This window comes from Rhinatrema bivittatum, chromosome 2 (genome assembly GCF_901001135.1).
Source record: "Rhinatrema bivittatum chromosome 2, aRhiBiv1.1, whole genome shotgun sequence".
NCBI lineage: Eukaryota > Metazoa > Chordata > Amphibia > Gymnophiona > Rhinatrematidae > Rhinatrema > Rhinatrema bivittatum.
This window is the reverse complement of record NC_042616.1, coordinates 588,452,741-588,468,551: the sequence shown is the minus strand read 5'-3', so window position 1 is coordinate 588,468,551 and position 15,811 is coordinate 588,452,741. Positions and strand designations below refer to the sequence as shown.

General features: G+C 44.7%; 1 protein-coding gene across 8 annotated transcripts in view; it reads right to left on the bottom strand.

Annotated features, from left to right (window-relative positions):
- The window catches only part of LPIN2 (lipin 2), a 397,530-nt gene that overhangs the window by 78,022 nt on the left and 303,697 nt on the right, over window positions 1-15,811 (bottom strand). For all 8 annotated transcript variants that reach the window (XM_029591076.1, XM_029591075.1, XM_029591073.1 and 5 more), the window contains one exon: window positions 12,089-12,237. In XM_029591076.1, coding sequence (XP_029446936.1) covers window positions 12,089-12,237 — 149 coding nt within the window. The remainder of the gene's footprint in view (window positions 1-12,088; window positions 12,238-15,811) is intronic.

The window sequence follows — 15,811 nt, the reverse complement described above, 5'->3', positions numbered from 1 at the left end:
TGCGACGCCGCTATGCATTGGAGATGTCGCTCGGCCCATGTCATTAGCTGCCGAGCCTCGGCGGCCACCGGTAGACTTCTGGTGCCGCCTTGCCGGTTGATGTAGGCCACCGTCGTCGCATTGTCCGACAGAATTCTGACCGCCTTGCCTCGGACCAACGGAAGGAACTCCCGGAGGGCTAACCTCACTCCCCTGGTCTCAAACCGATTGATGGACCACGACGCTTCCTTCGGGGACCATGTGTCCTGCACAGACTTCCGAAGACACACCGCGCCCCATCCATACAGGCTGGCATCCGTGGTGACCACTGTCCACGAGGGAACCCGCCAACGAAATTCCACGGGTCAAGTTGTCTGGACAAAGCCACCAGGCCTTGCTGGAATGGGCCGACTGCGGTAGCGGCAATGGAAGATGGAACTGCTCCGACACCGGGTTCCAGCGGGAGAGTAAAGCCAACTGTAAGGGTCGCATATGAGCGAACACCCAGGGAACCAATTCCCGCGTGGAAGTCATAGACCCCACCATCTGTAGATAGCCAAACCCATGCCAATAGTCTGGGACTAACAACCACCTGGCTTGAATCTGCAACTTGTCTCTGCGCTCCCGCGTAAGATACACCATGCCCTTTCGAGTGTCGAACAAAGCTCCCAAAAACTCCAGAGATTGAGATGGCACCAGCTGACTTTTGGCCCGAATGATCACCCAGCCGAGACTTTGCAGCAATCCGACCACTCGTTGCACCGCTATCTAACAGAGGCGTTCGGACTTCGCCCGGATCAGCCAATCGTCCAGATACGGATGAACCAGAAACCCTTCCTTGCGAAGGTGAGCAGCTACCACTACCATGATCTTCGTGAACGTCCGCGGGGCTGTAGCCAAACCGAACGGTAGCGCTTGAAACTGGAAATGCTGCCCCAACACGGCGAACCTGAGGTAGCGTTGGTGGTCCGCGCGGATCCCGATATGCAGATATGCCTCCGTGAGATCCAGGGACGCGAGAAACTCTCCTTGCCTCACCGAGGCAATGACCGACCGTAGAGTCTCCATACGAAATCTCGGAACCCGCAAGCACTTGTTGACGCCCTTGAGGTCGAGGATCGGACGAAAAGAGCCTTCTTTCTTTGGCACCAGGAAGTAAATGGAGTACCGGCCGCTGCGAATATCGTGGTACGGCACCGGAACGATCGCGCCTAGCTCCTGCAGATGCCGAATCGTTCCCCGTAGCGCCCGCTGTTTCTCAGAGAACCCACACGGCGACACCATGAAACACGAACGGGGCCGCTGTACAAAATCTAACGCGTAACCGTGACTTATCACCTCCAGCACCCACTGGTCCGAAGTGATTCTGGCCCACTCCCTGGCGAACCGTGCCAATCTGCCGCCGATCACCGGAACCGGGGAGGGGACCGGCAGCCCATCATTGGGAAGGCTTACCGACCGGCGCCCCGGTACCGGACCCTGGTCTGCCAAACCGGCGCCTGCGAAAGGACTGCGTGTATGATTGCTGCCGGGTTGCATTGTGCCGAAAGGAGGATGCCGACCCCCGGGCATTACGGGGTCTGCGACCTCCCCGGAAACAGCCCCTCGAGGCCGGAGCCCCTCTAGACCGCGGTCTGTCCTCCGGCAGGGGATGCACCTTGTTCTCGCCTAACGACTCAATCAAATCCTCCAGCTCCTTACCGAAAAGTAACTTTAAACGGAAGCGAACCTAAGCGAGCCTTCGATGACACGTCCGCCGCCCAATGGCGCAGCCATAGCAATCGCCGCGCCGACACCGCAGAAACCATAGCACGTGCCGAGGTACGAAGCAAATCATAAAAAGCATCCGCGCTATAGGCAATCACCGCCTCCAAGCGAGCCGCCTGCAGCGCCTCTTCCTGCGAGAGAGCTTCATTAGCGGAAAGCTGCTGGGCGCACCGCAGCCCTGTCCGCAAGGAAAAATTGCTACAGATAGCCGCTCTCACTCCAAGAGCGGAGACTTCGAAGATCTTCTTAAGCTGTATCTCCAGCTTACGATCCTGTAAATCCTTAAGAGCTGTAGGTTTTGCACCCTCTCCACCTGCTAGGAGACAGAAGAAGACTGCCAGACTGTAGGTGGCACCAGCCTAGTTAAGGCGGAGTTTTAGTTTGTAAACTCCTGTCTCCATCTGCTAGAGGGGGGGCAAAACCCAGCAGTCTGGACTGATCCGGGTACGTACAGGGAAATATACTTTACAGTATTATTTTTAGATATTTTTAGATATTTTCTTTGCATGTGTGTTGACTATTAGGATAGGGAAAATTTTGATTTTTAAACCTTCTGTGTTGTGATACCTTCCGGAAATATCCGGCAGTTACAAGAGTAAAAGTACCCTTCGTAAGCAGGTAAAGCCTAACTTATTTTGTGAGGCTTTTGGTTGAGTTATATGCTGGTTTTCTTCAATTGTTGTTTATGCTGTTTTAAATGTTGTATTTGTTTTATATTGTGTATTATGCTGTAAACTGCCCAGAATAGAAGTCTGGTAATTGGGCAGTCCAGAAGTTGCTGTAAATAAAAAAAAATTGGAGATTGTCTTTAAAATATACGTCAAAGATATCCAACTATTATTTCCAGTTTCCAAAGATTTGGCAGAAACATACAATTTGGTTCACCAGATTTTAGACACTGTCAAGAAATGGACAAACGATAATGGCATTCTGTTTAATCTAAGAAAGTCCAAGGCTTTAATGATTCTCCATAACTGAACTGACCTTATTGCCCCTCAGTTGACCATATGTGGTACTGCTGTACCTGTTTTAGATACCGTCCGAAATCTATTAGATAATTCTTTTATTTTCCATTCCAAAACGAAATTAGTAGTTTAAAATGGCTTTTCTAAGTTTAGGAAGTTACAGCATCTCAAATATATTTTAGAATGTAAAGATTTCAGATGTGTTATTCAGGCTTTTGTCCTTTTGGTGCTTTACTATTATAATGTTTTGTACTTGGGCCTACCTAAGTGTCAACTGGCAATCTTACAACTATTTATAAATGCAGCAGCATGCCTGGTTTCTGGTAGTTCCTTGCACAATCACATTACCCCTATTTTAAAACCTTAACCCTGACTTTGAGCTCTCCAGAAGAAATGCCCTGCATATCTTACAGAAGTGCTAAAATGATACCACCCAGCAAGAGCTCTGCATTCTGAAGACCTATTTTTACTTGTTAAGCTTACTAAAAAACAAGTTTGTTTAAAGGAAACATGTTATTGTGCCTTTTCTATAGTGGCACCTAGTTTATGGAACAGCCTCCCCCTAGCTATTAGTCTAAAGTTTTAGGAAACTTTTAAACACACATTTGTTCCATGAAGCATTTGCTAACTGCGGTTGAACTGTCAGCTGATTCAGGTTATTTTTTAGTATCCTATTTTATGAGTATGATGATTATTTTGTTTTATATATATAGTTTTGCACATTTGAAATATCTTATGTTATGACATATGTTTTATGATTAAACATGAGGAATCCGCTTCGAACAGGATCTAGTAATAGAGGGAATACAAATAATTCTAAATAAGTAAATTCTGCCCATTTTCAGTGATGCAGCTTGACTCTCCTTTATTGCTTTTAATAGAAGGACTAGGGAGCACTCCATGAAGTTAGCATGTGGCACATTTAAAACTAATCGGAGAAAGTTCTTTTTCACTCAATGCACAATTAAACTCTGGAATTTGTTGCCAGGGTATGTGGTTAGTGAAGTTAGTGTAGCTGGGTTTAAAAAAGGTTTGGATAAGTTATTGGAGGAGAAGTCCATTACCTGCTATTAATTTAGTTGACTTAGAAAATAGCCACTGCTATTACTAGCATCAGTAGCATGGGACAGACTTAGTTTTTGGGTACTTTCCCGGTTCTTATTGCATGGATTGGCCACTGTTAGAAACAGGATGCTGAACGTGATGGACCCTTGGTCTGATCCAGTATAGCAGAGTTGCTTACCTGTAACAGGTGTTCTCCCAGGACAGCAGGATATTAGTCCTCACATATGGGTGACATCATCAGGATGGAGCCCAATCATGGAACACTTCTTGTCAAAGTTTCTAGAAGTTTGACTGGCACACTGAGCATGCCCAGCATGCCATCAACCCTGATTCCAGTAGGGGTCCCCCTTCAGTCTCGTTTGTAGCAAAAAGTACGAGTGAAAAATAAGATAATAAAAATGTAAGCAAACCCAACTCCGCGGGATGGCGGGCGGATTTTGTGAGGACTAACATCCTGCTGGGAGAACACCTGTTACGGGTAAGAAACTCTGCATTCTCCCAGGACAAGCAGGATGGTAGTCCTCACATATGGGTGAATAGCGAGCTACAGGATGCCCGAATAGAGTGAACCAAAAGCATCCAACGACATGCAACAGGCACAACAGGGGTGGTTTTGGGCAGGAGGGCAGCCTGAGTTTCATAGTGGGTCGCAGGAAGGAAGTTGGGTTGTTAAACTGGAAACAAATTATGTAGGACAGACTGGCTGAAGATGGAATCCTGTCTGCCAGCCTCGTCGAGACAATAATGAGCTGCAAAGATGTGGAGGGAACTCCATGTGGCAGCTCTGCAGATGTCAGCAAGAGGTACAGAATGGAGGTGCACGACTGACATTGCCATGGCTCTTACTGAATGCGCTTTTATGCATTCTTGTAGCGGAAGGCCTGCTTATTGGTAGCAGAAAGAAATGCAGTCCGCCAGCCAGATGGACAGGGTCTGTTTGCCCTCCGGAGCTCCCAATCTGGTTTTATCGAAGGAGACAAACAGTTGGGTGGACTTCCTATGGGCTGCAGCGTGGTCCAAATAAAAGGTGAGCGCATGTTTACAGTCCAAGGAATGCAGAGCCCGCTCACCTGGTTGTCAGTGAGGCCCTGGAAAAAAGGTAGGAAGTATTATGAACTGATTTAAGTGGAAATCAGAAACTACCTTTGGTAGGAATTTAGGGTGAGTGCGGACTACCACACGATCCTCTTGGAGGAGAAGTCCATTACCTGCTATTAATTAAGTTGACTTAGAAAATAGCCACTGCTATTACTAGCAACAGTAGCATGGAATAGACTTAGTGTTTGGGTGCTTGCCAGGTTCTTATAGAAACATAGAAATGACGGCAGAAGAAGACCAAACGGCCCATCCAGTCTGCCCAGAAAGCCTCACACATTTTTTCTCTCATACTTATCTGTTTCTCTTAGCTCTTGGTTCTATTTCCCTTCCACCTCCACCATTAATGTAGCGAGCAGTGATGGAGCTGCATCCAAGTGAAATGTCTAGCTTGATTAGTTAGGGGTAGTAGGGGTAGTAACCGCCGCAATAAGCAAGCTACACCCATGCTTATTTGTTTTACCCAGACTATGTTGTACAGCCCTTGTTGGTTGTTTTTTCTTCTCCCCTGCCGTTGTAGCAGAGAGCTATGCTGGATATACGTGAAGTATCAGTTTTTTTCTCCCCTGCCGTTGAAGCAGAGAGCTATGCTGGAAATGCATGATGTATCAGTCTTCTCCCATGCCGTTGAAGCAGAGAGCCATGCTGGATATGCATCAAAAGTGAAGTATCAGGCACATTTGGTTTGGGGTAGTAACCGCCGTAACAAGCCAGCTACTCCCCGCTTTGTGAGTGCGAACCCTGGATTGGCCACTGTTGGAAACAGGATGCCACTCTCATGTGGCACATGTCCAATGTGCCACATGAGTGGCACATTGGACATTTTTAAGTTCCAATGTGTCACTCTCATGGCTAAACTAGCCATTGGGGTGAAGTGGATCATGTGACCTAGCAAGTTTAAGAGATGACTAGCTGTTGTGGTTCGGTGAATTTGTATTGTTTTGGCCAAGGTGGATAACGTGTGCACTTGATTCCTTGGGAGAAACGCTTTGGCCTGCCTAGTGTCTAAATCTGCCTCAATAAAGGAGAGGGTACGCGATGGAGTGAGATTGGACTTGGGATAGTTTATTAGAAACACCAAGGATTGTAGTAGCTGAAGAGTGAGATGAAGGAAGTGTAGAACTACTTCTTGGGATGGACCTTTGAGCAACCAATCGTCTAGAAAGGTATAGACGTGGATGCTTTGTTGTCGTAGGTAAGCGGCTACTACTGCTAGGCATTTTGTGAACACACGTGGTACTGACGCTAGGCCTACGGGCAGCACTCGGTATTGGTATTGTCGGTGACTGACTAAGAATCTTAGGTATTTTCGATGTGGAGGGGTTATTGCTATATGAGAATATGCCTCCTGAAGATGTAGAGAGCAAAGCCAATCTCCCTTTTGGAGGAGAGGGATCATGGAGCCTAGGGTTACCATCCTGAACTTTTCCTTGCGTAGATATTTGTTTAGGGCATGTAGATCCAATATAGGTCGAATGCCGCCTGACATTTTTGGAATTAGAAAATAACGGGAGTAGAATCCCTTCCCTTGCTGAACCGTGGGAACCAGTTCTACGGCACTGGAGCGGAGGTGGTTTAGAAGTTCCTCCTCGAGAATGGGTGAATGGTTTGGTTGTTCTCCATGCAGGACGATGTGGGGAGTCTGGTGGAAGGGTAAGGAAGTTTAGATGGTTATCCTGGGTTACTACAGAAAGGACACATTGGTCCGTTGTGATTGTGTGACATATGTTTGCAAAGTGGCACAAGCAGCCTCCTACAGGAAAATTTGCTGGAGGTTGGCTGTTGCTCTCTAGAAGGGAGTCAAAAACCTGATGCAGGACCCGTCTGCGAAGCTGGTTGTGTCTTGGAAGGACTGTGTTGGCGAGGTTGACCTTTCTGATGGGGTCTGGTTGGATGAGACCGAGGTGGGGGAGGATAATACCTATGGGTTTTGTAGGTTAGCCTCCTGGGATCCCTTCTGAACTGCCTTTTTGTGGTGGATGAAAAGTCAGAGGGAACAGTAGAAAGTTGTCGCAAAATCTCATATGATGGTTTGCGCAACTGTTTCTTTTATTTTCTCCCCAAATAATTTGTCCCCTGTGCAAGGGAGGTCTGACAATCTTTCTTGGACTTCTTGACGCAAGTCAGACGCTTCTAACCAAGCCCATCGTCTGGCACTTATGCCTGCTGCTGACACTCTTGAGGCGGTGTCAAAGATGTCGTAGACAGCTCTCACCTCATGTTTCCCCAGTGTCAAGGCCTTTCTGGAATATGGAAGTTAGACCCTCTTGAAATTCTTCTGGCATAGTGTCTGAGAAATCTTGCACTTGCTTCCACAGGTTTCTAGTGTACTGGGTCATGTATAGCTGGTAGCCTGCTATACGTGCCATCAACATAGACCCTTGAAATACTTTTTGTCCAAAGGCGTCCAGGGATTTCTGCTCTCTGCCTGGCGGGGCAGAAGAATGAGGCTGGGATCTCTTTGCTTTCTTCTGAGCAGATTCTACTACTACAGAGTGGTGGGGAAGCTGTTTTTTCTGGAAACCCGGAGCTGATTGGACTAGGTAAGTAGCATCAGTTTTTTGTATTCAAGCTTTTCATTCTCCACAAGCCCCACAAGTAATTACAGATTTCTCCTCCCAGGGAAGGGAAGCCCATCTCAACATGGTTTGCTTGCAAATAGCCTTCACCATTCAAGAGACAAAATCTTGAATCAACCTTCTGGAGCTGAGGGCCATATTCCAAGCTCTCCTAGTACTTGAGCCGTGGCTAAGAGGAAAGGTATTTCAGATCCAGACAATCAAATGGCAATATATTTCATAAACAAGTAGGGACAGGATCTTTGAAGCTATGCAAGGAAACCTGCAAAACACATAATTGGCGATCTTAAGATATACATAACATGCTCTCTACCTTCCAGGAAAAGACAATATCTTGTTGGGCTCATAGAATCATCCTTTCAACCTAACGAATGGTTTCTCCCCTCCAGCACAGTGAAGATCCCCTTTTGACTTTGGGGAAGGCCACAGACTTCTTTGCAGCTCCGCTCAACCACAAATTTCTAATTTGCTGCTCGAAGAGACTAGTTCATGACTTCCTATCATTAATACTTTCTTGATTTGTACAGTTCCTCTCATATCAGAGCCCATTCCTTGTGTCTTCTGAGAGAGATGCAAACCAGCCCAAGCTACCAAGCAGCTCTAAGAATCAATCTGCAAGGCAGTGCCATGGATTCAAAGGTCTGAACATAAGGATAATCTCCTATGCCAAGCACCTTCTAGAATTGCACCTCCTTCCACTGTAATGACAGTTCGCCTGGAAACCATGCATACCAAGGTATCTACCCTTGGAAATCGCAACTGAATCCTTGCTTTCGGATCCAAAGGGTACAACACCCACTAATGTATGACCCCTCCTTAAAATTGCTTCTGGGCACTCCATTCAATGGTTAATTATCCTTAAATTGGATTCAGGAGGGGAAAGAAACATGCTTTGTGTAAGGTGGCCAATACGGGATCCTACATTTGCAAGTTCCATAGCACCACCCCCATTCACACCTAGCACCTTCCCAGAAACTCTAGCAGAATAGAGTCAAATGTGGTTCTGAATCCAGTGGGATTTCTCCCTTTTCAAAGGGGAGAATTCCAATCCCTGTCAAAGTCATCTGACATAGCATGATCCAGATCATGCAATGTCATTACGTAACAAGTTTAAAAACTGGCTTTCTAAACCCTATGAAAACACCGAGTTTGTGACGGATAACAATGCGCTTTTGAAGAAATCAGCAGTCGCGTTTACTCAAAAATAATTATGGGACTGAAAAGAAAAGAGAATATTTGTGGACTCTGAAACATCTTGATTCCAGCCCCTGAAGCAGCAGCTTTGCGGAACATGGTACCGTGTTAAGAACATAAGAACATGTGTTGGGCATGAATTCATTTCCATGACTAAGGGAAATAGTGCACTTTAAAAAAAAATTTTTTTTTGAAATGCTTTAAAAAAATCCTCAAAAAATTGGACCTATGATTAAAACTGCACCCCGTGAGCTAAAAGATATCAACAGTTGGGGTTTATACGATGGTCCCATAAAACAAAATAATATATAGTGTTGTTTTTGATGAATACGTGTTTTCTCTGTAGTAAAAATGAAGTAAATGCATAAATACGCGTTCATTGAAAGGCCGTAGAATCACACGCACAGGCAACCCAGCGCGTACCTAAGCACATAAACATAGACTGTTACCTTATGCGCAAAAGTAGGCGTGCATATGCACATCAACACCATCACAACGCTGCGTGATGGGAATGCGCATATGCAAGTGCGCAGGAAAAAATACCACCATGGCCTACCATGTAGCTGGAGAAACCAAACCTGAAAGCTGGGCCTAGCCAAAGGCTGCTCAACCTGCCGAGCTAGCACAGACTCCGCACCTCACTAAGCTTCCCGAAGTGAGAGAGAAGAAGAGGAAAAAAACGCTGACTAACACCAAGGGAAGAAGACCCGGTAAGGAAAGTAATAGGGGAAATAAAACCTCCCTATCATCTCTGTTCCTTTATTTATGTAGAAAACTTTCCTTTACCTGAGCTCAGCTCTCCATGGCTGAGAGTACGAACGGGTCTCCGGCTATGGGGAGAGAGAGTGAAAGCCTTCACTACCAAGCCTCCCTAGTCCTCAACCACTTTTTTTTTTCTTTTTTAAGTCTACGCCAAACTAGGCTGCTGGACTCAAGATGCTCATCTAAGGGAGGGACCTACCAGTGTTATCTCAGGAACTCAAGCTTCCAAACATTTTCTTATTTTTTTCCTTTATTTTTTTATTTTTACTACAAGCAATCCCCAAGTAGGGAGATGCATGTCCACCATCTGCTCGAGACTGAGGATACTGGGGTCTGATGTCGGGGCAGGGCTATATGTCTGTGACTTCAGCTTTACTCCATCACCATCCACCGGTAGAGGTGCATAACCCACTTGGTATGAACTGGCCCTGCCTGAGGGCAGAGGAAATCAATCATTCTTAACTTATAACCCAGTTAAGGAAGGCCCTACTGGTTAAAAAACAAAACCTCTGTGCATGGCTTTCTGCCTGTATTTTCTATTGTTTCATTAATACTGGAATGCAACTTTTAAATAAAGTCAATGCTCATCAATTTGAGCAATTGCAACTTTATAGCACACCTTCACTCTATTTCAATTCAAGACAACTGCAAAGCGGTAACCTGGTCCTCTATACACATATTTAACAAAGGTTATTACTTTGAGGAAGATTCTCACAATGATAGTAACTTTGGCCAAATAGTTCTTAAAAAAAAAAAAAGCAAAACAAAAAAAGCTTCAATTTTCCCCCATCCACTCTTCAACCAAATGGAAATCCTCCTTATTCAGAAAGAGAAATACTAGAATGCAGCCCTCAGTTTAGGAATCCTTACTTATGTAGTTGAATTTGCTCCTACTTGTTCACAGAGAAAGCAACGTTGTTTATCTTTAACAGATATTTTCCATGGATACCAGAATAAATCAGCCGCACTATCCCATCTACCTCCCCCAAAGTTGAAACTTAGCTTGTGAAATGATTGAGGAGACATGCAGTGGTGGCTGCATGGGAACACCTGCATATACCAGAAAGACTTCTAGGTCTTTCCGAGCTCTGAGAGAGCAGATCCCACATTAGTATTGTATGATAATATCCCCCCACTTGTGTGGCTGATTTATTCTGCTGTCTATGGAGGACAGCTGTTATAGATAAGCAACTGTTATTTTGGAGGCCAGCCTACCAGAAAGGATCTATGTTTGATTCCCAGCTCAGGTCTTCTGGTGGGCTACAAATGCTGTGGAGGCTCCTGGGGAGAGGGAGTCAATAATGAGTGGTGAGATTTAGGGTTTATGATGGCAGGGTTTTGGAAGGAATCTTGATGAGGACTGCCATTGCAGTGACAAGGGGGTTGGGAGGGGAATTAAAAAAAAAAATGTCAGGAAAAAAATCCTGGGCATTTGCCAATGAAAGCTTATTGTGCCAAATCCCCGACTTGATTAAGCTTGAGCTTGAAGTCCAAAAGAAACAGAAAAACCTCTGGGTGAAAAAAAAACCCGTAGGTATTTTGGTCATGTTTTTTCTTGATTTCTTTTCAAATTCTTGCTCAGGCAATCACTGTTCATTTAAACTGTTGACTTAAGCACCTGCATTTTCAAAAGAGTTAAGGAAACAAAATTCATACTTCAAACCCCAGCAAAGAATTTAAAGTAGAATGAAAAATGTTTTCTATTTTGTGTACTTCTCAGAATGAGAATATTTAATATTTGGGTACATAAAATAAATAAATTATTTAATGTGTAGATACTTGCTAGCTACCTGTAACTTACTATTGGAGACAGGATGCTGGGCTTGATGGACCCTTGGTCTGACCTACAGGTCGATACAGTAAAGTGTGCTCCGTCGGAGCGCACTGTCAGCCTGCTCTGGACGCGTGTTTTCCCTTACCCCTTATTCAGTAAGGGGAGGAAAACACGCGGCCCACCCGCGGCACCTAATAGCGCCCTCAACATGCAAATGCATGTTGATGGCCCTATTAGGTATGCGCGCGGGATCCAGTAAGTAAAATGTGCAGCCAAGCCGCACATTTACTCTAAGAAATTAGCGCCGACCTAATTTCTTCCGGCGCCAGGAAAGTGCACAGAAAAGCAGTAAAAACTGCTTTTCTGTGCACCCTCCGACTTAATATCATAGCGATATTAAGTCGGAGGTCCCCAAAAGTAAAAAAAAAAATAAAATTTGAATTCGGCCCGCGGCTGACGGGCCGAAAACCGGACGCTCAATTTTGCCGGCATCCGGTTTCCGAGCCCGTGGCTGTCAGCGGGCTCGAGAACCGACGCCGGCAAAATTGAGCGTCGGCTGTCAAACCCGCTGACAGCCGCCGCTCCAGGCCAAAAGGAGGCGCTAGGGACGCGCTAGTGTCCCTAGCGCCTCCTTTCCCTTGTTTGCACCGCGTCGCCTAATTTGCATGCTGGAGCATACTGGATAGCTCGCACCGGCGAAGGGCCGGTGCGTGCGCCGGGAGAGCGGGCGTTCGTCCACTCTCCCGCGGTTTTACAGTATCGGGCTGCTAGTATGGCATATCTTATGTAATTCCTTTTGTGGTGCAGAAGAAAGTAAAAACAGGGAGACTAGATGAGTCCTGTAGTCTTATCTGCTGTGAGTTTCTATATTTCTTACATGAAACATGAACACCCCAAACATTACTTACTTTGTAATTGTTCCATCAATGTCAGAAATGATGATTTTGTCATTCCAATTCCATAGATAAATTGTTCCTTCACATCGGCAGGTTCCTTGGTATTGGGTTGTAATACTAAACACAACATCATTTGGACCATCTTTGAGTTTCAGTCTTTCCTATACAAAACCAAAAATAAAATTTGAAGAGACATACATTTTTACTACTACTACTAATTCAAATAAGTGAAAATCTGTAAAAATCACATCTTTTTTGGCACAATTTTATTCTTGCTGTCAGAAAGGGAATTCCCTGGCCCCACACAATTTCTCTCTCTCCTCCTGGATTCTGAGGGGAAAATCCTTCAGTCTCATGCAAGTTCTATGCACCTTGGAAGGAGGGGATCCCTGGCACCATACTTACTGTTCTCCTCCTGGGTAGGGGAACCCCATCCACAGTGCAAAAGCCCTATATACAGATGCTACTATTATTCCTATTCTTTTTTTTTTTTTTTATATTTTTCACTTTTTTCTTTCAAACACTATTTTATCTAACCTACTTGTCTTTTTTATGCCAGCATTTGACCAAATGATCATTCTGTTCTCTAATGGAAGCATATCCATATCCAAGTTATACAAAGGTCTGATGGACAATGTTTGCCGAGTCTCCTTTACAATCTTTTACTGAAATAGTAAACGGACCTAAACACAGACCTATGGATGATATGCAGAGGATTTATACTATAAACATTCAATGGAAGGAATTCCCTTAAGAGAGCTTTAAGTCATTCCTGTACAGGGTATACAAGCATTTAAGCATAGGTGTACAAAGTAAGCATGGTGCAGTCCAGTCAATGTCATAAATGTGAGACAGACAAGGGTACCTTCACACATTGCATTAGGTCTTGAATTAAAATCTCCACTATCTGGAACAAGGTTATAAATAAATTAAAATGACAGGACAAAATTTGAGACAGTAAATAGACTGGTGGGTCCGTATTGGGGGCTTACCACTCTACTATGTTGAATTTTGTGAATTTTTCTAACTTAAAGCTCAATACAAGATTGCACTCATGATTGACAAACTGTCTTGCTGATTGTGGTGGACACTCATAATCTAACGAATGCATTATCTCTTGGGACTTCCTCCTGACAACTTGTATGTTACTTCTCAGCATCCATCTTTCTTCCTCAATATTTATCTCATTTTCTGTCTCATCAATTTCCCTCTACATCTCTACTCATATCCCATCAATGCCCTATAAATATTCCTCCCCGCCAATCTCTGCCTTTCCAGTCTCTCACCCACATTGTTTTTATAGCCCTCTAGTGTTCTCACCCCTACTTCCTCTCTCATCTTCCCCTAACTTTCCTTAACCCCAGACCCCGCTCTCCACTTTCCTCAAACCCTGTGGCTTCTCCCTAACTCCCTTTTCTTAGTTTTTCTCCCTTCTCTCTGTTACGCCCCTTTAGTGTTCCTGATATCTTCCAACTCCCATGTTCTCACTTAACTTTCTTCCCCACCAGTTCCCTTGCTCTCAGCCATCCTCCCTTCTCCCCACTCCAGCCCTTTTGATTTTGTAGCCTCCTAATGTTTTATCAACCTTCCCCACCTTGAGCCTTGCCAGTGTGAGTGCTTAGTCCCCCTGTCCCTCAGCAGTGCAGCCCAGTGGCTGCACTCCCTCTCATGCTCAAACCTCAATATTCTGAGCTCCTTTAGTCTTCAAATCCAGGTTACCATTGCAACCTAGCACCCAAGATATCAGCAGCCCTACCAACAAGTCTTTCCTACCCTGGACCCAGTATGCTGGCTTTTTATTTTATCTGATTATTATGAATTTTATATGTTGGCAGTATTGTTGACTAATATTCATGCAGCATGGATTGTAATTAGAACTTTTCCTGCTAGGTTCAGCAATTCCTAATTGAAAATAGTACCATGATGCAAAACCAAATGTAGAAAAGAGAAAAATGACTGCCTGAATTATACAATTTCGATTTTTACTAGTAGCCATCTCTTGCTGCATTAATTGTCAGCATGCTATCTTTATTGATAATTAGTTCTTAACTGTGCAAGAAAACATGCAACAAACACTAACAATCCTAAAAAAGCACTTGATGTCACTCTTTGTAATTCTACGAAGTTAGAACGAGATTCTAAATACTTCAAGAAAAACAAACCAACCAAACAAATCAAAAAAGCCTGCCACACAATACACAAAAAGTGTCCATAAAGTAGCAATAATGGAGATGAGCATCATTTGGCAATGATGCTCTGGTGAACTAAGGCTTGACGTAATCAAACAAAAATGTGAAAAGAGAAGACACCCAACCCCAAAAAGTCATAATCTATATAGGAAAATTAGTTATTACCTGATAATTTTCGTTCCTGTAGTACAACAGATCAGTCCAGACTGTTGGGTTTTGTCTCCCTTCCAGCAGATGGAGATAGAAAAAAACTTTGAGGGCACCCATCTTAACCTGGTGTGCCACCTGCAGCTCCTCAGTATAAAAAGTACCCAAGCATTTGTATAACATTATTGAACAGGCATATCAAGTAACGGACAAGGAAGAACTAAGTAGCTAAAGCTATAAACAAGTGAGCTTTCTGCGTAGGAGAAGGAAAGATCTATACCCTCCTTCCGATGAAAAAGATAGCCAGAACAATCAAGATACACTAGAATGACAGTGCGAGAGGACTCAAGAACTGAAAACCCTCACTGGGCGGGCATTTGGACTGATCCGTGGTACTACAGGACCGAAAATTATCAGTTAAGAACTAATTTTCCTTTCCCTGTATATACCCAGATCAGTCCAGACTGCTGGGATGTACCCAAGCTGCTCTATCTGGGATGGGATCCTGAGAGTCGCTGAAAGTGACAATTTCTGAAGCCTGAAAGTCCAAACAATAATGCCTGGAAAAAGTATGCAAAGACTTCCAGCTCACTGCCCTGCAAATTTCTTGCGGTGCCACAACTGACTTTCCGCCCAGGAAGCTGCCTGTGAATGAGTGGAATGTGCTTTCAAACCCTTCAGCACTGGGCGACCACGTCAAATATATGTGGAAGCAATAGCTTCTTTCAATCAGTGGGCAACAGATGCTTTGGATGCTTTTTGGCCCCTTTAGGGCCACTCCATAGAACAAAAAGATGATCCGAGAGACGAAAGGTGTTAGCAACTGCAAGATAACGCAAAAGGATTCACTTGACATCCAAGCGCTTCAATTCTCATTCGTAAGAAGGATCCGCCTCTGCACTGGGAAAAGCTGGTAATTCCACAGATTAATTCAAATGGAAAGCTGAAACCACCTTAGGAAGAAAGGAAGGAACTGTTCGGAGGGAGACTCCCGAATCTGAAATCCGTAAAAAAGGTTCCTGGCAAGAAAGAGCTTGCAATTCTGATACCCTCCTAGTGTAACAAATCGCCACAAAAAACACTGTTTTCAGAGTTAAGTCTTTTAAAGAGGCCATCTTAAGAGGCTCAAACGGAGCATCACACAAGACATTAAGGACTAAGTTGAGACTCCAGGACGGACATACAGGATGGACCGGAGGATTCAATTGTTTCACTCCGCGGAGAAAACGAACCACATCAGGATGTGCCATCAGAGACATCCCCTGAAGTTTGCCTCTGAGGCAGCCCAACGCCGCTACCTGTACCTGGAGGGAGTTAAAAGACAAGCCCTTACTGAGGCCTTGCTGCAAAAAGACCAGAATTTGACCACAGAGGATTGATGCGGAAAGACTCCCTGCTC